Source organism: Medicago sativa, chromosome 5 (genome assembly GCF_051527215.1).
Source record: "Medicago sativa cultivar Bolivia chromosome 5, Bolivia_mono, whole genome shotgun sequence".
Lineage (NCBI taxonomy): Eukaryota > Viridiplantae > Streptophyta > Magnoliopsida > Fabales > Fabaceae > Medicago > Medicago sativa.
The window spans coordinates 54,005,332-54,032,251 of NC_140753.1; the positions used below are offsets into that span (position 1 = coordinate 54,005,332).

Here is a 26,920-nt window from a genome sequence, read left to right on the forward strand (position 1 = left end):
TGACATTTCTTTTGTAGCCAAGCCAAGTTATAACCCTCAAAGACCTTTTGATCCATGTTTTTATGCCTTTTGAAATGATATTTGGATGGACACATAACTTGATTGGAATGTTAACTTGATTGCCGGATGTGTGTTCATAACCCTCATTGATTTGATTTCAATTGTTTATCTACTTTCATAGAAGTGTGTTAGGTGTGGTTCGTAAATAAATATATTATTGTTTTGAAATGTTTGACATGAACTTTGTACTTAGGACTCATCTCATGTTAGTAGTAGAATTTTAGATTAGTTGGAAACTTAGACTTGCCCGCGCATTCACTTTTAAATCATTCGTCTGAAAAAGTTTTCAAAGCCTTTTGTACTTGTGTCTTGTCATTTACTTGTTTGATTTTCAATCTTTTGTTCGAGGACAAACAAAGAGTTAAGTTGGGGAGAGTTTGATAAGTGCCAAGAAGTGTTATTTTCATGTTATATTTCATACACTTTTTGTTACTTGTTTTACAAGTTATCGAAGGAAAAGCCGAGAAATAAGTGTTAAATGCCTTATTACGCTTTATATATCTTACTCTATCCTTTTGTGCAGAAATTAGCCTCAAGACACTGATTAAAGACCAAAACCATGGAAAAACACTATTTGGGCAGAAGCTGATCCAGGAGAGAAGCAGCTCGCACTCAAACTCGCAACTGCGAGTAGCAGATGCGAGCAACTCGCAACTGCGAGCTCCCTTACTCGCAACTGCGAGTTAGGGCGGTTTGACCTCCTCATTTATGACGTGGCAGCTTTGCATTGGTCCAGAGAAGCAACTCGCATCTGCGAGTGATGTAGCTCGCATCTGCGAGTTCAGGCAGGGCATAGTCTTTAAAACACCCACTTGCTATTCCTTGAAATTATTATGTTGGGATTTTCTTAGATTTTTTGAGGATCCTTTTCTCTTAGTTTTTCATAGCTTTTAGCTTGTAATTTTATAGAGAGAAAGAAGGTAGTTCTTCATAGAGTGAGAGTGGTTTTGGAAGTTGGATGCTTACTCCTTTGTTGAGACATCACAAGTGTAATGAATCCTTCCTTTTCAATCCATCCTTGCAAGGCTTCCATGATGATGTGTAGCTAAACACTCTTTGTTAGGATGAGAGGTACTTGATCTTGCTAAACATGTAATCCTTTTGATCTTGCAATATATGATTCTAGCAATTTATATTCAATATTGTTGTTATTCTTGTGTTAATGCTTTCAATAAGATTCAAGATGATTTGGACACAAACTCTTGAATCTAGAGCTAGAGTAGCAATATATCTTAGGTTAACTTCTTTGACAACTTTGTTAATCTTGTGATAATCACCATAATCAAGAGTTTAATGCTTTTGGATGCTTAATCAGGTTGGACACGGTCGATTAAGTTATTCGATCGACTTTGTTATCGTTTAAGGGATTTGGACACGAATGTTTAAACGATAACTTAGAAATAATTATATCACTTTGGACACGAAGGGTAGTTTAGAATTGATTGTGATAATGTTGTTTATAAAGCTAGAATTCGTATGGATCATTAGGTTACATGTGAAGCTTGGTTAAGGAACGCTAATCCTAACAAGTTTCAATCCTTATTTATCTCATCTTTTACTTTTTGCAAATTAGTTTAGATAATCACATTTCAAACAAACAAGTACTCTTAATACTTGGAATGATAATCGATGTTAAACTGTCATTGATAACGCACTATTCCCTGTGGAGACGATACAAAAATACTTATCTTGTTTGATGCTAAGAACGACTTTCATCACCTACACGGCCTCCGGATCCCTCTCATTCCGATGTGATTCGGTTCCTCTTATTAACGTGGGGTCATCCTTACGGATAGTGCCCGTTCCAACTGGCGGGAACCTTTCGTATCCAACTGGCGGGATATCGAAAGCCACGTTGTGGGTGTTACATGCCCACCAGCTTCCGCCTGGTTCGTCCCCGAACCACACCGTACTAGGAGAGGTCTGCTCTGATACCATTTTCACTTCTTGATTCATAAAGCTAGCACTTTAAATTTCGGGAGGCACGAGTATTCTGACATAGTTTATCTGACTTACGTTTTCCATTCAATGCTCGCATTGAAGCGGTTTCCTTGTCTGCTCCAAAAGAATTTAGTTATTCCTTAATGGTTCACTTAACAGTTCAAGCATCAAAATCCAGCCATTATGGGCATTCGTGTTCTTCACTTCTTACATACTCTACATCCATTGAGAGCTTATGGATTACCTTGTTCGTCTGATAATTTTTCTCATATCAAGTTCCTCTTCTCCCGCGATCTTCTTCTATACCTTACTAATGCTTCTTATATTGCGGCTCCTATCAAAGTTTCAATCATCCTGAATCTCTTACTTCTCCGGTATCCATATAGGAAGTGTCGTCCAACGAGATCGGTGTACTCCGTCTTAATCTTAACATTTCCCTCATGTGCTTGAAGAATCTTCAGCTTCACAGTTTACCAGCCACCATTTGTCGTTGAATACCTCCTCATCAAAATTCGTTATAAAACCTGACACCTTGACTTTCCTTCTCCGCATGCTTCATTCCTCCTAGGTCCTATTCAGCTCTCAGACATTTGTTCTAGCTGTCACATACTAGGTTGAGTTGATCAGACTCACCTAGATATGACATTTAGAATAAATATCCGGAACCCAATGGTCCCACTACGCTTTATTGAATTCTAATGACCCAAGGCATGATCTGAATCGACCAGCTCTGATACCAAATTGTAACATCCCAGACTGCTTTCAGGATTGCCGACTAACCCCACAAACCAACACGAGTCTTTTCAGCATGCTTTGTCCTCACTCACATGCTTACCGGGAAACTTCCCGGTAGGTCACCCATCCTAGTACTACTCCAAGCCAAGCACGCTTAACTGTGGAGTTCTTATGGAATGGGCTACCGAAAATAAGATGCATCTTGTTGATATGGGTAGTACCTAACAATTCTTATAAGCCTTCCTTCAACCATGTAATCCCATACCTACACGGCCTCCGGATCCCTCTCATTCCGATGTGATTCGGTTCCTCTTATTAACGTGGGGTCATCCTTACGGATAGTGCCCGTTCCAACTGGCGGGAACCTTTCGTATCCAACTGGCGGGATATCGAAAGCCACGTTGTGGGTGTTACATGCCCACCAGCTTCCGCCTGGTTCGTCCCCGAACCACACCGTACTAGGAGAGGTCTGCTCTGATACCATTTTCACTTCTTGATTCATAAAGCTAGCACTTTAAATTTCGGGAGGCACGAGTATTCTGACATAGTTTATCTGACTTACGTTTTCCATTCAATGCTCGCATTGAAGCGGTTTCCTTGTCTGCTCCAAAATAATTTAGTTATTCCTTAATGGTTCACTTAACAGTTCAAGCATCAAAATCCAGCCATTATGGGCATTCGTGTTCTTCACTTCTTACATACTCTACATCCATTGAGAGCTTATGGATTACCTTGTTCGTCTGATAATTTTTCTCATATCAAGTTCCTCTTCTCCCGCGATCTTCTTCTATACCTTACTAATGCTTCTTATATTGCGGCTCCTATCAAAGTTTCAATCATCCTGTAATCATCCTGAATCTCTTACTTCTCCGGTATCCATATAGGAAGTGTCGTCCAACGAGATCGGTGTACTCCGTCTTAATCTTAACATTTCCCTCATGTGCTTGAAGAATCTTCAGCTTCACAGTTTACCAGCCACCATTTGTCGTTGAATACCTCCTCATCAAAATTCGTTATAAAACCTGACACCTTGACTTTCCTTCTCCGCATGCTTCATTCCTCCTAGGTCCTATTCAGCTCTCAGACATTTGTTCTAGCTGTCACATACTAGGTTGAGTTGATCAGACTCACCTAGATATGACATTTAGAATAAATATCCGGAACCCAATGGTCCCACTACGCTTTATTGAATTCTAATGACCCAAGGCATGATCTGAATCGACCAGCTCTGATACCAAATTGTAACATCCCAGACTGCTTTCAGGATTGCCGACTAACCCCACAAACCAACACGAGTCTTTTCAGCATGCTTTGTCCTCACTCACATGCTTACCGGGAAACTTCCCGGTAGGTCACCCATCCTAGTACTACTCCAAGCCAAGCACGCTTAACTGTGGAGTTCTTATGGAATGGGCTACCGAAAAGAAGATGCATCTTGTTGATATGGGTAGTACCTAACAATTCTTATAAGCCTTCCTTCAACCATGTAGTCCCATACCTACACGGCCTCCGGATCCCTCTCATTCCGATGTGATTCGGTTCCTCTTATTAACGTGGGGTCATCCTTACGGATAGTGCCCGTTCCAACTGGCGGGAACCTTTTGTATCCAACTGGCGGGATATCGAAAGCCACGTTGTGGGTGTTACATGCCCACCAGCTTCCGCCTGGTTCGTCCCCGAACCACACCGTACTGGGAGAGGTCTGCTTTGATACCATTTTCACTTCTTGATTCATAAAGCTAGCACTTTAAATTTCGGGAGGCACGAGTATTCTGACATAGTTTATCTGACTTACGTTTTCCATTCAATGCTCGCATTGAAGCGGTTTCCTTGTCTGCTCCAAAATAATTTAGTTATTCCTTAATGGTTCACTTAACAGTTCAAGCATCAAAATCCAGCCATTATGGGCATTCGTGTTCTTCACTTCTTACATACTCTACATCCATTGAGAGCTTATGGATTACCTTGTTCGTCTGATAATTTTTCTCATATCAAGTTCCTCTTCTCCCGCGATCTTCTTCTATACCTTACTAATGCTTCTTATATTGCGGCTCCTATCAAAGTTTCAATCATCCTGTAATCATCCTGAATCTCTTACTTCTCCGGTATCCATATAGGAAGTGTCGTCCAACGAGATCGGTGTACTCCGTCTTAATCTTAACATTTCCCTCATGTGCTTGAAGAATCTTCAGCTTCACAGTTTACCAGCCACCATTTGTCGTTGAATACCTCCTCATCAAAATTCGTTATAAAACCTGACACCTTGACTTTCCTTCTCCGCATGCTTCATTCCTCCTAGGTCCTATTCAGCTCTCAGACATTTGTTCTAGCTGTCACATACTAGGTTGAGTTGATCAGACTCACCTAGATATGACATTTAGAATAAATATCCGGAACCCAATGGTCCCACTACGCTTTATTGAATTCTAATGACCCAAGGCATGATCTGAATCGACCAGCTCTGATACCAAATTGTAACATCCCAGACTGCTTTCAGGATTGCCGACTAACCCCACAAACCAACACGAGTCTTTTCAGCATGCTTTGTCCTTGAAGTAAATATTTTCACAAGAAAGGGGGTTTTGAATTGTGAACTAATAAAAATTACCAAATAAAAATTCTCAAGTATATATACTTGGATTGTGTTAGTATGTTAGTTAATAAAACAATAATATTGTGAAGTGTGTGATATTGTATAAAATAAAAGAGATAAGGAAAGAGAAAATCACACACAAGAAGTATCCTGGTTCCCCCAATATGGGTTAGTCCAGTCCCCACAATACTGTGAGATTTTCCACTAGGTAGTTGCGTTAAGTTACGTTAACCACAACTCCTCTTTTGTCTTCTTTTACACAAATGAGTAACTTTTACTCTTTGCTAGATCCGACTGATCTTTCCTGCAAACGAGTAAATCTACCTTTGCCTTTACAACCAAAAACAAACGAGTACAAATCACCCTTGCTAGATCTACCTGATCTATCCCTACAAAACTGTGATTTAACCCTTGTTTTTTCACACACTTGTTACCTACAAGCTTTACAATCCAATAAGAAACAAATTCTTACTTGGACCAAAAATCAAATAAAATTTAGTAGTGCTTCACTAAAAATAGCTCAAGAACAAAAGAGCAATTTTTAGTTCACTAGAAATAAAAAGAGAGAGCTTTGGAGGATTTAGATGTTTATGTCTTTGCTTCTCTAAAAATGTGTTTCACTAAAAAGCTCAAAGCAAAAGAGCAAATTTAGTTACTGAAACTGAAATATGAAAAGAGAGAGCTTTGGAATTTTTGGAGGTTGTATGCTTCTTGCTTTCTCAAAAATTCAGCTAGAGCTTATGAGTATTTGAACTTTGTATGCTTCTGCTTGCTCAAAAGAATTCGGTGAGAGCTTATGAGTATTTGAACTTTGTAAGCTTCTGTTTTCTCAAAAGAATTCGGTTGCTTTCCTTCAGCTGAGAGCTTCAATATTTATAGGCAGAGAGGTGCTTCAAGTTGTAATGAAAGAGGTATCCTTGCTGCCTTTCTTAATTCTTCTCACGTGCACATGATACTTTAATTCAAATTCCTTTAGTCTCACATGTGTGTAAACAGCTAGCAACAGCTCTCAATTTCTTTAGAAGAGCCTTGAGTCCCACGTGTGTTGTACCTCCATAAGCTAGAAAAATTGTGTGAAGCTTTGGACAAGTTTTATGTTCTCACGTGTAACTTGATAATATGCAAGCCAGCAATTAGTTGTGACCTTCACCTTATTTGTAGTGTTTTTTCTTTCTTTCTAAGGTAGGTAAATCCATGTGTACAAAATTATCCAAAGGCTAGTGAATTCTTGCTGTAAAAGGAGAAAAACCAACTTTTGTTGTGTGCTTGTTTCTCTCATTGGATTGGACATCGAGTAGTATTGGAGACAAGCAAAACCAAAACCATTTTCTTTGTATTTCTTGATGGCAAAACCGTATGCCATCTCAATACCATGTATGTGTTGCTTTCTGATTTGTCCACGTGTAGTTCTTGCATCCAAAAGAAGAAACATGCTTTTTTATATAATTCCTTTTGTAATAAAATGTTTGGCCATGTACATGTTATCCTCATGCACGTAAAAAAACCTTGGCATTTTAACTAGCTCCTTTAATGCAATATTCCTTTGATTAAACCTCCATTGATGAAAACAATAGTCTTTCAATATCTTCATGAAGCTTTTGATACTATTGTGGTAATACTTTAAGTATTTTTATTCTTTCATCGTTGAGTATAAATAATGCACTTGTTGATGTAAGTTGATTCTAGTTTGTCCTCCTCAATTGATTTTTATCCTTTCAACAAAAGCTCAAGTGCAAACATCAGTAGATTAATATTCATAAAACTTATTAGTTTACTTCTCAAGGTTTGTTATCATTAAAACATCAATAAAGGATTTTTAGATTTTATCTCAACAGTCCTCACTCACATGCTTACCGGGAAACTTCCCGGTAGGTCACCCATCCTAGTACTACTCCAAGCCAAGCACGCTTAACTGTGGAGTTCTTATGGAATGGGCTACCGAAAAGAAGATGCATCTTGTTGATATGGGTAGTACCTAACAATTCTTATAAGCCTTCCTTCAACCATGTAGTCCCATACCTACACGGCCTCCGGATCCCTCTCATTCCGATGTGATTCGGTTCCTCTTATTAACGTGGGGTCATCCTTACGGATAGTGCCCGTTCCAACTGGCGGGAACCTTTCGTATCCAACTGGCGGGATATCGAAAGCCACGTTGTGGGTGTTACAGTTAAAACCAAAAGTCAGTAGTAGAAATAAATGCTGGAAAATAAATTGGAAAACAGGTGCCATGCATTGGAGTAGAGGAGAACTCTGTGTCCACCATTACATGGTAAGTTATGTGTCGCCATTACATGTTATATATTATGTGTCATTCGTGGGAAGGATAATAACAAGAACAAGAAAAACTATATAGTAGTACCACTTTGAAATTAATCTGAGATGGAGAGAGAGAGAGAGTGTACAATGCCCTACAATACCTATAAGTTTAGTACAAGAAAAACTGCTATGTAGAAATATCACAAATGCTTAAACAATGAATCACTTATGTTCATTCAAAAATAAAAATAAAAACTGATTTTTGAAAAGTTTTTGATAAAAGAAGTAAATATTTAAATAAAAAATTATAATTTTTTTGACAAGATAAAAAATAATAATTTAAAACCTTTCAATTGAATTATATGAACTATACAACATAAGGGACGGATCCAAAAATTTTAATAAGCGGGGTCAAATTTATATGATAAAAATGTATAAACGCGTAAGTGATAAAGTAGTAGTTTCGAGTATAATAGTAGTTTTAAGCTGTTGCTAACGAATGTTCTAAGAACATTGATTAAGAATCACAAGAAAAATTTCTCTTGAAAATACAAGTTGTTATTTTTATCTTTGCAATATTAACAACATTTTTTATACAAAGTTGCTTCTTTTTGTTTCCAAATCAATACGCTAAAACATTCTTAGCATCATTATTATTTTTATAGTTTATTATAATGTTATAAATGAACTATGTGAAGACAATAAAGATATATAAGTGGGGTCAAATTGCATAAATATTTAAATATTTATCGAAAAATATAATAAGCAAGTGAGGTCAGATAACCCCACTACCCCCACACTAAATCCGAGGATGACCGCATTGTTGAACTCATAGAATTGAGACTATAAATTTTAGGGTTAAATATGTTTTTGGTCCCTATAAAATTGCGACCTTCTAAGTTTAGTCCTTACTTAATTTTAATAGCTTTTTAAATCCCTACAAAAAAAAATTTACTTATAATTTTAGTCCCTGCTAAAATAAATTTTGTTTAATTATCCTTAAACTCTTAAATTTTTTAACGATTCTTTTTATACAAGTTTAGAACACTATGACAGGTTCATTTACTAAAATCTATAATTTTTTAACATGAAATAAATTAAATATGAATTTTTTAAAACGACAAAAGTTTAAGATATAAGTAACAAAAATATGGACGTATAAATCAAATTTTTGCGATATTTTTTTCGGAGGACCTTTTAATAACGTTCTTAACACGCCTGTAAAAAATTGTTGAAAAACTTAAGAGTTTAAGCATAAATTAAACAAATTTGGATTGAGTAAGGACTAATATTGAGTGCATAAATTTTTTGTAAGGATTAAAAATGCTATTAAAATTAAGTAAGGACTAAACTTACAAGGTCGCAATTTTGTAGGGACCAAAAACATAATTAACCCTAAATTTTACACATGGACCACACCACAAAATCAATATAGTAATATACACTTAACATGAATTGTAGTACTTTAGATTCAAGTTATAATGAATTGTCTTCTAATCTATATTTAGCTTGATAGCCACTTCAAATTGGTAGCGGTTTCTTTTTGGTCCTTGGGTTGGAAAGTTTTTAAAGGTTATCCGCTTATATACGACATCTTTTTAAAAAAAATGATACTCAAATTTTTAAAGGTTGACTTTTAAAAATCTTTTATATAAAAGAAAAATTGAAGTTATTTAACGTTTATAAAGATCTTTTACATAAAAAAATAGAACTTGTTTAACGTTTTTTTTTTGGTAGTGTGTTTAACGTTTATTTATCAAAATGAAAATCACTTTTATTTAAATAATAATTATAGAAAATGGTTTTTTTTTAAAGAAACTACTCAAAACAATTTCTCATTCGAAATAATTATTAGATTTTTTTCATATTTTTATTATATTAAGAATTTTTTAATAGACATATATACATTTTCCCCTCAAAAAACAAACATACTCAAACTTCTAAAAATAATTAATTAACTACTTTAAATAAAAACATACAAAATAAAGTGTAACAAACTGGCTATAAATAACTACCCACAAGTTAAATTAAGGGTTCAGATTGTACCAAAATAAAAAATAATAATTAAGGGTTCAGATAATTATGTATTTGACAAAAGATAATTATGTATTATAAAAAAAAAAGATAATTATGTAGTATTTTTTTTTAAAAAAAATACTGAACATGATGTTTTATGCGCTTATGTCACGCTCATTTTTTGTTACGCTCTTCTGTTTAGAAATTAAGCTGATTTCGCAAAATAATCTATTGTTACATGATTCACCTAATCTCTTTAATCCTTCCATTCTTTAATTGATTTGTGCACCTAACAGATGTTTTGAATTCAAAGAGCAAATTTAATAGGGAATATAGTTACCCTAACAAGTGTTTTAAAGTACTTGTCAAAGATTAAAAAAGGCAATGATTTACAAATCATTTTTTTTTTAAACTTCTAAACAAGTTCACCAAAGGACACTTGTTAGGGTTTCTATATAAGTAATATTATGTTCAAATTCTAATACTTACATACTAAATCAAATTTGTATGATAAATCGATGATAGCATTAGTATATACTACTAAGGATACATGGAATACCCACACAAAAAATAAAATAAAAAATTAATTGAGAGGATCGTGACTAACCTCTTTCAAAACTCGTAAACAGATTGATCTGAATTAGATGAAATCATGAAACCCAAATTTTTGAACACATGCTTGAAGAATGAAATCCAATTAGCAATAGCAACATTTCATCAATCTGTAACACAATGGTTTAATTTTTTAGTTTTAATAGCGCCAATTTAATAGCGCTTGTAGAAAAATGCTATTAAAATTCCCACAAAGAGGGGATAAATAGCGCTTTTTGGAAAACGCTATGAAACCTTCGCCTTTTATTAGCGCTTTCAGGAAAACGCTATGTAACCTTCTCCTTTATTAGCGCTTTTTGTAAAACGCTATGCTAGCCTACTGCATGTGTTAGCGCTTTTCATAAAACGCTATGTTATGACTTTTTTTTGAAGAAAAAAAAGGCAAATTAAAAAAACAATGACGGACCTATTAATTTATTTAGTTAGCTTTTGAGAATCACTGTTATTCACACTTGGTCGCTTGCAAACCATTTTCACCATTCTTCTTTCATCTCTCTTCTTCCTCCTTGAACTCATACTTCTTCTTCTCCCTATCGAACTCACATGAACCCTAACAACCTTTTTCTCTCCATTGCTATCCTTGTTGAACCCATCTTTCACAAATCCCTAAGATTCAACTTCGGCGATGACTCGTTAGCTCGCGAAGAAGGACAATGCCCGCGACGATGAAGGTAGATCCACTTCTTTTCTTTCCAATCTACTTTATCTCGTCTTCTCACTTAGGTTCTCCATCATTCTTCATTTTTAATTTTGTTTTCTAAGATTTAGGGTTTTCACCGACAAATTGGAAAGCACGGCGACCACGGGGATGTGTGGTGGTGATTCATTGCTCCAAAAGAAGGGTATTAAACAACTTTCTGATTTGAAGACTGGTACGATTGTTGGTTTGATTTTTCAGATTTGAATAATATTGTGTTTTTTTTAATTAACGATGAATATATTGTTAGTGTGGTTATCTGAAGTATTTGATTTTACCCATTTGCTCTCATCTTTATTTATGAGATTATATATAAAAAAAATCATTAGTTGTGTCTACCTTGGAATGATAGATCAATAGACTATATGTGGAAGTTTAGTATCGGATTATACTATAGAGTAACTTGAAATACCATTTGGTATACTCACGATTGTACTATAAAATTAGTTAAATTGGGTTTGTATAAGTGGTAAGGACCAGGTCCTTGTTAACTTGTTTTGGGTGACAAAAGATTGTTATGGTTCAGCTTATTAACTTGTTTTTGGTAACAATTGCAGGTCCTTGTTGAGTTCTCCTCTACAACTCTGACTCGTGAAACCAAAACAATATTAAAAAGGAAAGTTGCAGTTGATTTCTATCATACGTAAGTCTCTGATCTGTGTGATTAATAATTGTAAATTATTCTTTCTTATTTAAGTTTCTCATTATGTGAAGTTTGATGGCCATCCTTTTAACTGCCATGCTTGTATTTTAGAGTTTTTAGGATTTAGTGTTTAGAGATTGTTGGTTTATTGTTTTCCTATACAAGAATTAGTGATTTTAGAATGTTCTGTTGCTACAATATTTTCATATATTATCATCATGTTCCGTAAATCTGAGTTCCATGGTGTTTTAGATTATATTTGAATGCAGTGTTTCCTCCATATTAACTGTTACATCAAATGCCACTTATATTTGACTACTTTTAAAATTAATATATTGCCTATAGTGTTTGCTATTATGTCACTGAATCAGAACCCAAACTCAATATCCTTGTCACTCATTTCCATCTCTTTGTGAAGTTAAATAAAGTTGAGAAAACCCACACCTAATTGTAAGCTAGTTTCTATATGTTTTAATTTGGCATGCTACTCTATGGGTGATATGGCAATCTAAAAAGAAAAGAATTTTTAAGAAAGAGTTTAGTGAAATTGAGTAGATGGTGGAGGAGATCAAGGTTCTTTCTTGACAATGGAGTTTGTTGAGGCTTAAGACTCCTACTTGTTTGTTTTACGAATGGCGGTGGAACCCTATAGATTACATCCGTCGGTAGGAAGGGGAGGAGTGGTCGATGTTGCTTCTGTTTTGCCTTGGGTGCGGTAGCTGTTTTTCTGCATCTGTTGTTGTAGTCTCTGCGACATTTTCTGCTGCTGTCATGGTGATTTTCTGGGCTGATAGGGTGCAGACAGCAATTGGTTTTGTGGTGGTTTTTTGGTTTCATGCCTGCTGGTTTTGTAGTGTGGTAAGGACTTGGTGATGGGCCATTTTGTCATTAAGCCCAACTCGTTTTTTAGGCAGGCCTGTTACTTTTGGGTTTTTTTTGTATTTTGGGGGTGTTCTGCCTATATACGACATCCGCCTTTTATTGTTTTGTGGCGGTGTTTTGGTAACCATGCACATCTTGTGTTGGTATGCCTTAAAAATATTGGTTGTTTAAAAAAAAAAAAGTACCAATTGAATGCACAAATAAACGTGTATGTAAAACTAATTGAATGAATTTCTTTGATATTTTCTTTCTTAATAATATAAATTGTTGTTATTGTTAAACTAAACAAATAAATAAAAAGATTCCTTAAACTATACACATGTACGTATGACTAGTTGGTGTTATTAATATTTTCTTTGATATGTTCTTTGATATTGAATGAAAAACATGAGTAATAACTACAACTTTCTGATTTAGTTTCTAGCAATATCGTAGAACTAATTATATGTTCTTTGATCATTGGCATGCAACTACCAAGGATTGTGAAAAACATTTCCACAAGAAAACCATTTTTCAACATCTGTATAGCAAAGAAAGAAATACGTTAATAAAATGACTGATGATTTGTACACTCTTTTTGACTTGATTCAAAAATAACCACCATGTTTGTATTTTGGAAAAAAATTGATATCTTATAAGTGTACAATACAGTTATATCTTAAAGTCTCAGATGGTGTATTGTACTTGTTCTCACGTTTTTTTAATGTCTTAATTCGATTGATAGTTTCTGTCATTTTTATTTTATTGTTTGATTTCTATCTATTTTAAATATATAATTTTTCATCTGAGGCAAACTCTATTTCAACCTTTTTACTCTATATAAATTACCTGTTTGATTTGTTACATGGTTGTGATAGGTAATCATTTAGCTAGTCAATTAGTTAACTAGAGACCTAGTAATTCAAAGGACAGATCAGAAGAGGGTATCTTTTTGTTTTGGAAAGGAATTTGGTGTGTGACAGAATTTACTATCAATAAGCACCATGACACTATGCCACTTACATCGACTGAGTTTGTTGTGCTATGACTGATCACACTTGTGGCTTGTTGCTTGTTGCTTCAACTATATTATGTCTAAATATGACAGTCACTTGAGAAACATAGTGTTGAAATTCTAACTAGTAGAGACTAGATAATGTGTTCTAATTTTTGTAGTGTTCTCTAAGAGATATTACAATGTCTTCTTTTGTAATCTTGGTATAAATATCTTATGTTGCAATTTACAAATTCTCTGATGCATGTGATAAAGAAAACCATACTGTTTGTTTTAAGGAATCATTTTAGGGAAGCATACTCATTGTTTTCCCATCTGTTTTTTATTACTTATTTTAGGTGTTAATTTTACTAAATTAGTTCCTGAAAAATCAAAAGGAAAGCCTCTAATGCATTGTTCTTCGAAATAGCAAGTTTTGGTGTGGCATAGGACGTCTCGGTTTAGCGGTGGAGTTAGTAGCGTGGTTTTCAGTTCGCTGGTTGGTTCTATTTTTTGATGCAACGAGTATCTTGAGAGATTATCGGTAGTGTTAGGGGCAAGTATGCCTATTTGACATCAATGTTTAGTTTTGTTTCAGGGAGTAGTGTCACTTCTTGGTGTTGACTTGAAAGTTGTGTGTATGTGCTATAAATTAAAGACAACTAGGAATCTGTTTTTTTTTTCTTACTATGTGTTGTTCCTATGTTATTTTTATTTTTTTTTTTGAAAAAAAATAAAAGCTTATATTAAGAACAAACCGAATTACAATTGTTAGTGGGTATGGGAGATTCCTTCATGCATGTGCATTTGTTGTTTGTTATCAATCCAAATCTGAGATACATCATGAGGGATGCTACTAACAGGATTGATATCAGAATAGCGGGGCTGACACGGAGAGTGGTCTGTGCTGATAACATGAAAGTATAATTCCACACTGTGATTTGCTCTGGACAAGACCATAGTCTCAGGTACGTCAATATCTTCAAAGATCTGTTGATTTCTGGCATGCCATAAGCTATTAATAATTGTTGCAACCTAAATAATAACTTTTCTGTTTTATTTTTTATAAAACCAAAATGGCAATCTGAAAAATTGATGGCTGAATGAAGAAGCATATTTCTCCCCTCCTTTGAAGTTCTCTAAATGTTGGAGGCTCTAATACAATCTCTAAACACGTGGTTAGTATCCTCAACTTTAAGGTTGCATCTAGGGCACATAACTTAGCAATTAACTCCCTTCTTTGCTAGCTCAGTTCTGCTAGTAATAGCCCCATTCAAGATAAGCCATAAAAGCATTTGGTGTCTAGGAACAGTCTTAATAGCCCAAAGCTTTTTCCAAATAGGCTCAGATTGCTAGTACTAGAAGGCTCGGGGCATTTATCTTGTTTCCATTTTTGAATGGAAAAATATCCAGATTTAACCGAGTAATTTCCATCCTTAGAATACATCCACATTAACTCATCTTCCCTGTTGACATTGATAAGAGGGATCTGTTTTATCATATCCCCTTAGAATGAACTATCCTTATAATGATGATTATTAGTAAATTTCATTGACTGATATTGGGTAGATAGATATTCCTAATTCTACAGAAAATTTCATGAAAAGCTTAACTTACACATGCTAATCTTTGCGGATATTGAACATTATTTTTTATTAAGAAAAATGATTTCGAGAAAGCTGTTATAATTTCTCATCCAACTTTTTTGCTATTTTTTGTTTTTAGATTGACAAGCAAGAAGAATTTGAATTGGGGTTGTGGCACTTGGGATGGTTCAGAGAAATGCATGAGTACAGATATTGAAGTTGGATATTGAAAGTTTATGGTAAAATTGGTCTTATGTTCTTTTTTAATTTCAATTCCTAATGCAAGTGTAGATTAGATGTCATTTGTAATTAATTTTATGATCAACACATTATCGTTGTTTATTTCTATTAATGGATGGCTAGTGTTTCTGATGAGTATATATATTTTTTGTCTGCTCGGTATCTTATTATGATGGTTTTGGTTGTAGATGAAATTTAAAAATAAAAAAAAAATAGGGACTTGTATTAGCGCTTTTCTGAAAGCGCTATTAAACGAAGGATACTAAGATAGCGCTTTCTGGAAAACGCTAAGAAACATCTGTTAGAAAAGCTACTTTAATAGCACTAGAATAAGGCTATATTAGCGCTTTTTTGAATGCGCTATTGAAGTATTGCTATTTAATAGCGTTTGGAAAGCGCTATTATAGGCTCCTGACCTATTATAGCGGGGGCTTTCTTAGCGCTTGAGAAGCGCTATTAAGAGCCAAAATAAGTGCTATTAAAGGGGGTATTTTGTAGTAGTGATTGTATTCAATAACCACACATTTTATGCATGTACAAGTTATGACAAGGAGAATGATGCATCCATTTACGTAAGGCGGAGAGCAGCAGTTTGCAGTGGAAATGTATTCAGCCTCTGTGGTGGATAATGCTATAGTATTTTGTTTTCAACAACAACAGCTGATTAAAGCTTCTCCTAGCAGTTGACATGCGCCACTTGTGCTTTTTCTTTCTATTTTGTCTCCGGCATAGTCAGCATCATACTATGTCATAAGATTGAAATGTGATCCCTTTTTGTACCATAAACCGACACTTGGATCTGAAAATTCTTTTAACTGCAATGTAGTGTGACTCTTTTGGTGCAGTTTAAAATCTAGCACATAAACCAACTGCAAAAACAATGTCAGGTCTACTAGTAGTTAAATATAAAAGGGATCCAATCATTCCTCTACATTCTTTTTCGGGAATATCTTTGACATATTTTTCTTGACATATAAAAATGCCATCTTTGTGATGTTTGATTTGTAACCCCCAAAAAGAATTTAAGTTCTCCCATCATGCTCATCTCAAATTCACTTTCCATGAGTTTTGAAAAATCATCACACATTTTTTATTTGTGGCTCCAAAAATGATATCATCTACGTACACTTGTACAATTAATAAATCATTTTTGTCAATTTTTCTAAAAAGTGTGGTATCAATTTTTCATCATGAAAAACCATTTTTGATTAAAAAATGCTCAATCTTTCATACCAGGCTCTTGGAGCTTGTTTAAGTCCATACATAGCTTTGGTTAGTTTGAACACATGATTTGGTTTTTCTAAATTTTCAAAACTTGGAGGTTGATGAAAATAAAGTTCTTCGTTTTTAAAAAAAAACATTTAAAAATGCATTTTTTACGTCTATTTAAAAAAGTTTTATGCATTTATGAGATGCATATGCAGGAATAATTCTTATAGCTTTGAGTCTAGCCACAAGAGCATAAGTCTCATCATAGTCTATGTCTTCTTGTTGATTGTAACATTGTGCTATTAATCTAGCTTTGTTTTGTGTTAGTTTCTCTTCTTTCATCTTGTGGATGTCGGTCAATGATTCTCCAAGATCTTGGAGGATTTTGAGGTGCTTCTTCTTTTGAAGGTTGTTGAGGTGAATTTTCTTTGTTGGAGTTGATTTGACTTTCTTCCTCATCTTCTTCAATGATTCTTTCTTGAATCTCGAGTTCCTCAAATTCATCAAATTTTATGTGCATGCTTTCTTCTAAGATCCTCAAACATAATTTGCATATTTTAATCTACACATTGACCATTGCAAATTTATATTCTATCAAATTCATAGAATGTAAAGTCTCAAAAAAAAAACTTAGACATATTTTGAATCAAATTTTACCAAACTTTCTTTACTAAGGAAAATATAGAAATGATATTCATAAAAGTGAAAATATGATATATCTTATTTTCTATTTTTCCAAAAATAGTAAGTTTTGTTCAAGATTTTTCTAACACAAACAAGATTATAAACATAGAAGACAAATGTTTATTGAATCTCCCACTGTGACTTACTTACAAGAAAATATATTTGAATTTTTGACTTTGAACATTTTTACCAAGAACCTAGAAAAACTTCACAGTATTTGTCCTTACGTTTTTTGTTAAAATAATGTTCAAGTAAATATTTTAATAACTCATAAAATATTACAAAGTCATAAGACTTATAAATTTTATAAGTTAAAAACATAATGTGAAGTAGTTCAAAATGTTTCTTAGAAAAAAAACTTTTGACTTCTTTTCCTTTAAAATAAATTTCACATTCTTTATTCTCATAGAACCTAATTTTTGAATGACAGTTTGAATGATAAAGGAAAGTTCTATTATGTCAAACTTGTATATGTTTTACACAAGACATAAAACAAAACTTGGTTAAGAAAGCATCAAATTTTAAAACAAAAAAATGTTTTGATTTAAAAAATAAAGATGTTTGTTTATTCTCAAACATATAAGGTTTAAATAACTTTCAACAATTTTCACAAAGATGAATGATGCTAAAAAAATTTATTAGTTAAATCTTCCACGTAAAAAAAATCCTTAATAATTTTTTTTTTTTAAAACTAAATTATTTTTAACAAAGATAAAAAGTCCCATTGGTTTGATCATTGTAACTATTTCCAAAAGTTACGTATTATCTTTTCTCATTTTTTTAAATGAGAGGAGGCATTGTCTTTCTTGGGTCATATGCCTTGAGCATCCACTGTCCAAGCACCAGGGCTTTTTCTTGACTGTCATGAGACATTCCTGCAATAGAAGTTAGTAGTGCTTTGGGTACCCATATCTTTTTGGGTCCTTGATGGTTAGTGTTACTTTTAGGAAATCCTTCTTTATAAAATCTAACAAAGTTTGATTTGAAAGTAACTCTTGTTTTTTGTAAAGCTTGTTCTTTCTTTTTTCTAAAACAAAAAGGTTCAAGATGTCCATATTTTTCACAATATGTACATTTGTACCTTTCACTCCTTTTTGTAACCTTTTCAGGAATGAAAAAATTTTCATAAAGTTTTTGTTTCTGATTAGTTTTAAAACCTATGCAAGCTTTATCGAAAACACTTACTTGTGATCCCATAATTTTTTGAAAAGTTTCAGTTGATTTAACGAAATTTGAAATGTCATTTTTCAACTGTAAAACATTTTTCTTTAGAACAATGTTTTCTTCTTGAGATTCACTTTTAATTTCAAAAACTTCTTTTGATTGAGAATCTTGGATATTTTTTAGAAGATCTTTATTTATTTTTTCCAAATTCTCTTTTTCCCTTTTTAGTTCAAGATTTTCATTTCTTAAACTTTCACAAGTTTGTTCTAGAATTTGAGAGTTATAAAAAAGGTTATCAAATAAATATCCAGTTTTTTCACAAGATGAACATGGTTTAGGATTTACCTCTTCATTATCTGATTTTGCCATTAGGCATAAGTTTTCTTTTTCATCCTTATTTGTTGAAGAGAAATTTTGTTGATCTCTTCTTTGTATCATTCTTAGTAATTTGCAAGTGAGAAGGATAATTTGATCTTGACTTTCTTCATCGTCAAGTGCTTGTTGTTGATTATAAAGATTCAATTCTTCTTCTTGATTTATGGTTGCAGAACCTCCTTCTGACATGAATTTTACTTTAGACATTTTTTCTCTTTTTGGATCCTTATCCTTCTACACCGTTGGGTGTTTAGGCTTTGGGTCTTCTTCCTTCTACACCGTTGGGTGTTTAGGTTTTTTGAGACTTTCTTTTCTGGATCTTTTTCCTCCTACACCGTTGGGTGCTTAGGCTTTTTAGAGGCCGGGCTCTGATGCCAATTGAAGTAAATATTTTCACAAGAAAGGGGGTTTTGAATTGTGAACTAATAAAAATTACCAAATAAAAATTCTCAAGTATATATACTTGGATTGTGTTAGTATGTTAGTTAATAAAACAATAATATTGTGAAGTGTGTGATATTGTATAAAATAAAAGAGATAAGGAAAGAGAAAATCACACACAAGAAGTATCCTGGTTCCCCCAATATGGGTTAGTCCAGTCCCCACAATACTGTGAGATTTTCCACTAGGTAGTTGCGTTAAGTTACGTTAACCACAACTCCTCTTTTGTCTTCTTTTACACAAATGAGTAACTTTTACTCTTTGCTAGATCCGACTGATCTTTCCTGCAAACGAGTAAATCTACCTTTGCCTTTACAACCAAAAACAAACGAGTACAAATCACCCTTGCTAGATCTACCTGATCTATCCCTACAAAACTGTGATTTAACCCTTGTTTTTTCACACACTTGTTACCTACAAGCTTTACAATCCAATAAGAAACAAATTCTTACTTGGACCAAAAATCAAATAAAATTTAGTAGTGCTTCACTAAAAATAGCTCAAGAACAAAAGAGCAATTTTTAGTTCACTAGAAATAAAAAGAGAGAGCTTTGGAGGATTTAGATGTTTATGTCTTTGCTTCTCTAAAAATGTGTTTCACTAAAAAGCTCAAAGCAAAAGAGCAAATTTAGTTACTGAAACTGAAATATGAAAAGAGAGAGCTTTGGAATTTTTGGAGGTTGTATGCTTCTTGCTTTCTCAAAAATTCAGCTAGAGCTTATGAGTATTTGAACTTTGTATGCTTCTGCTTGCTCAAAAGAATTCGGTGAGAGCTTATGAGTATTTGAACTTTGTAAGCTTCTGTTTTCTCAAAAGAATTCGGTTGCTTTCCTTCAGCTGAGAGCTTCAATATTTATAGGCAGAGAGGTGCTTCAAGTTGTAATGAAAGAGGTATCCTTGCTGCCTTTCTTAATTCTTCTCACGTGCACATGATACTTTAATTCAAATTCCTTTAGTCTCACATGTGTGTAAACAGCTAGCAACAGCTCTCAATTTCTTTAGAAGAGCCTTGAGTCCCACGTGTGTTGTACCTCCATAAGCTAGAAAAATTGTGTGAAGCTTTGGACAAGTTTTATGTTCTCACGTGTAACTTGATAATATGCAAGCCAGCAATTAGTTGTGACCTTCACCTTATTTGTAGTGTTTTTTCTTTCTTTCTAAGGTAGGTAAATCCATGTGTACAAAATTATCCAAAGGCTAGTGAATTCTTGCTGTAAAAGGAGAAAAACCAACTTTTGTTGTGTGCTTGTTTCTCTCATTGGATTGGACATCGAGTAGTATTGGAGACAAGCAAAACCAAAACCATTTTCTTTGTATTTCTTGATGGCAAAACCGTATGCCATCTCAATACCATGTATGTGTTGCTTTCTGATTTGTCCACGTGTAGTTCTTGCATCCAAAAGAAGAAACATGCTTTTTTATATAATTCCTTTTGTAATAAAATGTTTGGCCATGTACATGTTATCCTCATGCACGTAAAAAAACCTTGGCATTTTAACTAGCTCCTTTAATGCAATATTCCTTTGATTAAACCTCCATTGATGAAAACAATAGTCTTTCAATATCTTCATGAAGCTTTTGATACTATTGTGGTAATACTTTAAGTATTTTTATTCTTTCATCGTTGAGTATAAATAATGCACTTGTTGATGTAAGTTGATTCTAGTTTGTCCTCCTCAATTGATTTTTATCCTTTCAACAAAAGCTCAAGTGCAAACATCAGTAGATTAATATTCATAAAACTTATTAGTTTACTTCTCAAGGTTTGTTATCATTAAAACATCAATAAAGGATTTTTAGATTTTATCTCAACAGTCCTCACTCACATGCTTACCGGGAAACTTCCCGGTAGGTCACCCATCCTAGTACTACTCCAAGCCAAGCACGCTTAACTGTGGAGTTCTTATGGAATGGGCTACCGAAAAGAAGATGCATCTTGTTGATATGGGTAGTACCTAACAATTCTTATAAGCCTTCCTTCAACCATGTAGTCCCATACCTACACGGCCTCCGGATCCCTCTCATTCCGATGTGATTCGGTTCCTCTTATTAACGTGGGGTCATCCTTACGGATAGTGCCCGTTCCAACTGGCGGGAACCTTTCGTATCCAACTGGCGGGATATCGAAAGCCACGTTGTGGGTGTTACAGTTAAAACCAAAAGTCAGTAGTAGAAATAAATGCTGGAAAATAAATTGGAAAACAGGTGCCATGCATTGGAGTAGAGGAGAACTCTGTGTCCACCATTACATGGTAAGTTATGTGTCGCCATTACATGTTATATATTATGTGTCATTCGTGGGAAGGATAATAACAAGAACAAGAAAAACTATATAGTAGTACCACTTTGAAATTAATCTGAGATGGAGAGAGAGAGAGAGTGTACAATGCCCTACAATACCTATAAGTTTAGTACAAGAAAAACTGCTATGTAGAAATATCACAAATGCTTAAACAATGAATCACTTATGTTCATTCAAAAATAAAAATAAAAACTGATTTTTGAAAAGTTTTTGATAAAAGAAGTAAATATTTAAATAAAAAATAATAATTTTTTTGACAAGATAAAAAATAATAATTTAAAACCTTTCAATTGAATTATATGAACTATACAACATAAGGGACGGATCCAAAAATTTTAATAAGCGGGGTCAAATTTATATGATAAAAATGTATAAACGCGTAAGTGATAAAGTAGTAGTTTCGAGTATAATAGTAGTTTTAAGCTGTTGCTAACGAATGTTCTAAGAACATTGATTAAGAATCACAAGAAAAATTTCTCTTGAAAATACAAGTTGTTATTTTTATCTTTGCAATATTAACAACATTTTTTATACAAAGTTGCTTCTTTTTGTTTCCAAATCAATACGCTAAAACATTCTTAGCATCATTATTATTTTTATAGTTTATTATAATGTTATAAATGAACTATGTGAAGACAATAAAGATATATAAGTGGGGTCAAATTGCATAAATATTTAAATATTTATCGAAAAATATAATAAGCAAGTGAGGTCAGATAACCCCACTACCCCCACACTAAATCCGAGGATGACCGCATTGTTGAACTCATAGAATTGAGACTATAAATTTTAGGGTTAAATATGTTTTTGGTCCCTATAAAATTGCAACCTTCTAAGTTTAGTCCTTACTTAATTTTAATAGCTTTTTAAATCCCTACAAAAAAAAATTTACTTATAATTTTAGTCCCTGCTAAAATAAATTTTGTTTAATTATCCTTAAACTCTTAAATTTTTTAACGATTCTTTTTATACAAGTTTAGAACACTATGACAGGTTCATTTACTAAAATCTATAATTTTTTAACATGAAATAAATTAAATATGAATTTTTTAAAACGACAAAAGTTTAAGATATAAGTAACAAAAATATGGACGTATAAATCAAATTTTTGCGATATTTTTTTCGGAGGACCTTTTAATAACGTTCTTAACACGCCTGTAAAAAATTGTTGAAAAACTTAAGAGTTTAAGCATAAATTAAACAAATTTGGATTGAGTAAGGACTAATATTGAGTGCATAAATTTTTTGTAAGGATTAAAAATGCTATTAAAATTAAGTAAGGACTAAACTTACAAGGTCGCAATTTTGTAGGGACCAAAAACATAATTAACCCTAAATTTTACACATGGACCACACCACAAAATCAATATAGTAATATACACTTAACATGAATTGTAGTACTTTAGATTCAAGTTATAATGAATTGTCTTCTAATCTATATTTAGCTTGATAGCCACTTCAAATTGGTAGCGGTTTCTTTTTGGTCCTTGGGTTGGAAAGTTTTTAAAGGTTATCCGCTTATATACGACATCTTTTTAAAAAAAAATGATACTCAAATTTTTAAAGGTTGACTTTTAAAAATCTTTTATATAAAAGAAAAATTGAAGTTATTTAACGTTTATAAAGATCTTTTACATAAAAAAATAGAACTTGTTTAACGTTTTTTTTTTGGTAGTGTGTTTAACGTTTATTTATCAAAATGAAAATCACTTTTATTTAAATAATAATTATAGAAAATGGTTTTTTTTTAAAGAAACTACTCAAAACAATTTCTCATTCGAAATAATTATTAGATTTTTTTCATATTTTTATTATATTAAGAATTTTTTAATAGACATATATACATTTTCCCCTCAAAAAACAAACATACTCAAACTTCTAAAAATAATTAATTAACTACTTTAAATAAAAACATACAAAATAAAGTGTAACAAACTGGCTATAAATAACTACCCACAAGTTAAATTAAGGGTTCAGATTGTACCAAAATAAAAAATAATAATTAAGGGTTCAGATAATTATGTATTTGACAAAAGATAATTATGTATTATAAAAAAAAAAGATAATTATGTAGTATTTTTTTTTTAAAAAAAATACTGAACATGATGTTTTATGCGCTTATGTCACGCTCATTTTTTGTTACGCTCTTCTGTTTAGAAATTAAGCTGATTTCGCAAAATAATCTATTGTTACATGATTCACCTAATCTCTTTAATCCTTCCATTCTTTAATTGATTTGTGCACCTAACAGATGTTTTGAATTCAAAGAGCAAATTTAATAGGGAATATAGTTACCCTAACAAGTGTTTTAAAGTACTTGTCAAAGATTAAAAAAGGCAATGATTTACAAATCATTTTTTTTTTAAACTTCTAAACAAGTTCACCAAAGGACACTTGTTAGGGTTTCTATATAAGTAATATTATGTTCAAATTCTAATACTTACATACTAAATCAAATTTGTATGATAAATCGATGATAGCATTAGTATATACTACTAAGGATACATGGAATACCCACACAAAAAATAAAATAAAAAATTAATTGAGAGGATCGTGACTAACCTCTTTCAAAACTCGTAAACAGATTGATCTGAATTAGATGAAATCATGAAACCCAAATTTTTGAACACATGCTTGAAGAATGAAATCCAATTAGCAATAGCAACATTTCATCAATCTGTAACACAATGGTTTAATTTTTTAGTTTTAATAGCGCCAATTTAATAGCGCTTGTAGAAAAATGCTATTAAAATTCCCACAAAGAGGGGATAAATAGCGCTTTTTGGAAAACGCTATGAAACCTTCGCCTTTTATTAGCGCTTTCAGGAAAACGCTATGTAACCTTCTCCTTTATTAGCGCTTTTTGTAAAACGCTATGCTAGCCTACTGCATGTGTTAGCGCTTTTCATAAAACGCTATGTTATGACTTTTTTTTGAAGAAAAAAAAGGCAAATTAAAAAAACAATGACGGACCTATTAATTTATTTAGTTAGCTTTTGAGAATCACTGTTATTCACACTTGGTCGCTTGCAAACCATTTTCACCATTCTTCTTTCATCTCTCTTCTTCCTCCTTGAACTCATACTTCTTCTTCTCCCTATCGAACTCACATGAACCCTAACAACCTTTTTCTCTCCATTGCTATCCTTGTTGAACCCATCTTTCACAAATCCCTAAGATTCAACTTCGGCGATGACTCGTTAGCTCGCGAAGAAGGACAATGCCCGCGACGATGAAGGTAGATCCACTTCATTTCTTTCCAATCTACTTTATCTCGTCTTCTCACTTAGGTTCTCCATCATTCTTCATTTTTAATTTTGTTTTCTAAGATTTAGGGTTTTCACCGACAAATTGGAAAGCACGGCGACCACGGGGATGTGTGGTGGTGATTCATTGCTCCAAAAGAAGGGTATTAAACAACTTTCTGATTTGAAGACTGGTACGATTGTTGGTTTGATTTTTCAGATTTGAATAATATTGTGTTTTTTTTAATTAACGATGAATATATTGTTAGTGTGGTTATCTGAAGTATTTGATTTTACCCATTTGCTCTCATCTTTATTTATGAGATTATATATAAAAAAAATCATTAGTTGTGTCTACCTTGGAATGATAGATCAATAGACTATATGTGGAAGTTTAGTATCGGATTATACTATAGAGTAACTTGAAATACCATTTGGTATACTCACGATTGTACTATAAAATTAGTTAAATTGGGTTTGTACAAGTGGTAAGGACCAGGTCCTTGTTAACTTGTTTTGGGTGACAAAAGATTGTTATGGTTCAGCTTATTAACTTGTTTTTGGTAACAATTGCAGGTCCTTGTTGAGTTCTCCTCTACAACTCTGACTCGTGAAACCAAAACAATATTAAAAAGGAAAGTTGCAGTTGATTTCTATCATACGTAAGTCTCTGATCTGTGTGATTAATAATTGTAAATTATTCTTTCTTATTTAAGTTTCTCATTATGTGAAGTTTGATGGCCATCCTTTTAACTGCCATGCTTGTATTTTAGAGTTTTTAGGATTTAGTGTTTAGAGATTGTTGGTTTATTGTTTTCCTATACAAGAATTAGTGATTTTAGAATGTTCTGTTGCTACAATATTTTCATATATTATCATCATGTTCCGTAAATCTGAGTTCCATGGTGTTTTAGATTATATTTGAATGCAGTGTTTCCTCCATATTAACTGTTACATCAAATGCCACTTATATTTGACTACTTTTAAAATTAATATATTGCCTATAGTGTTTGCTATTATGTCACTGAATCAGAACCCAAACTCAATATCCTTGTCACTCATTTCCATCTCTTTGTGAAGTTAAATAAAGTTGAGAAAACCCACACCTAATTGTAAGCTAGTTTCTATATGTTTTAATTTGGCATGCTACTCTATGGGTGATATGGCAATCTAAAAAGAAAAGAATTTTTAAGAAAGAGTTTAGTGAAATTGAGTAGATGGTGGAGGAGATCAAGGTTCTTTCTTGACAATGGAGTTTGTTGAGGCTTAAGACTCCTACTTGTTTGTTTTACGAATGGCGGTGGAACCCTATAGATTACATCCGTCGGTAGGAAGGGGAGGAGTGGTCGATGTTGCTTCTGTTTTGCCTTGGGTGCGGTAGCTGTTTTTCTGCATCTGTTGTTGTAGTCTCTGCGACATTTTCTGCTGCTGTCATGGTGATTTTCTGGGCTGATAGGGTGCAGACAGCAATTGGTTTTGTGGTGGTTTTTTGGTTTCATGCCTGCTGGTTTTGTAGTGTGGTAAGGACTTGGTGATGGGCCATTTTGTCATTAAGCCCAACTCGTTTTTTAGGCAGGCCTGTTACTTTTGGGTTTTTTTTGTATTTTGGGGGTGTTCTGCCTATATACGACATCCGCCTTTTATTGTTTTGTGGCGGTGTTTTGGTAACCATGCACATCTTGTGTTGGTATGCCTTAAAAATATTGGTTGTTTAAAAAAAAAAAAGTACCAATTGAATGCACAAATAAACGTGTATGTAAAACTAATTGAATGAATTTCTTTGATATTTTCTTTCTTAATAATATAAATTGTTGTTATTGTTAAACTAAACAAATAAATAAAAAGATTCCTTAAACTATACACATGTACGTATGACTAGTTGGTGTTATTAATATTTTCTTTGATATGTTCTTTGATATTGAATGAAAAACATGAGTAATAACTACAACTTTCTGATTTAGTTTCTAGCAATATCGTAGAACTAATTATATGTTCTTTGATCATTGGCATGCAACTACCAAGGATTGTGAAAAACATTTCCACAAGAAAACCATTTTTCAACATCTGTATAGCAAAGAAAGAAATACGTTAATAAAATGACTGATGATTTGTACACTCTTTTTGACTTGATTCAAAAATAACCACCATGTTTGTATTTTGGAAAAAAATTGATATCTTATAAGTGTACAATACAGTTATATCTTAAAGTCTCAGATGGTGTATTGTACTTGTTCTCACGTTTTTTTAATGTCTTAATTCGATT

At 33.1% G+C, this 26,920-nt stretch overlaps 1 protein-coding gene and 1 long non-coding RNA gene across 4 annotated transcripts; one reads left to right on the top strand and one right to left on the bottom strand.

Annotated features, from left to right (window-relative positions):
• The first annotated feature begins 13,157 nt into the window (after positions 1 to 13,157).
• LOC146923051 (uncharacterized) lies at positions 13,158 to 15,377 on the top strand. Its single transcript, XR_015012693.1, has 2 exons — positions 13,158 to 14,589; positions 15,137 to 15,377. It is a non-coding gene; the product is annotated as an uncharacterized LOC146923051 (long non-coding RNA).
• Positions 15,378 to 15,792: 415 nt separating this feature from the next.
• LOC146923052 (uncharacterized) lies at positions 15,793 to 20,921 on the bottom strand. 3 transcript variants are annotated; one of them, XM_085715804.1, is made up of 4 exons: positions 18,640 to 20,921; positions 16,888 to 17,008; positions 16,471 to 16,488; positions 15,793 to 16,106 (listed from the first exon to the last, which is right to left on the bottom strand). In XM_085715804.1, exons 1-4 carry the CDS (start codon positions 18,874 to 18,876, stop codon positions 16,084 to 16,086), a joined length of 399 nt encoding a protein of 132 aa, XP_085571930.1. In that variant the 5' UTR covers positions 18,877 to 20,921; the 3' UTR covers positions 15,793 to 16,083. The 3 variants fall into 3 exon arrangements, 1 of the variants encoding a protein (XP_085571930.1); XR_015012692.1 differs by lacking the exon at positions 15,793 to 16,106 and having other exon boundaries at positions 16,273 to 16,971; XR_015012691.1 differs by lacking the exon at positions 15,793 to 16,106 and having other exon boundaries at positions 16,273 to 16,974.
• Between the last annotated feature and the right edge of the window lie 5,999 nt (positions 20,922 to 26,920).

Coding starts and splice junctions, on each gene's coding strand:
- LOC146923052 (XM_085715804.1), bottom strand. CDS start 18,876: ATGTCTAAAGTAAAATTCATGTCAGAAGGAGGTTCTGCAACCATAAAT. Junction 17,009..18,639: donor CAAAATCAGATAATGAAGAG/GTAAATCCTAAA, acceptor GTCAATGTGTAG/ATTAAAATATGCAAATTATG.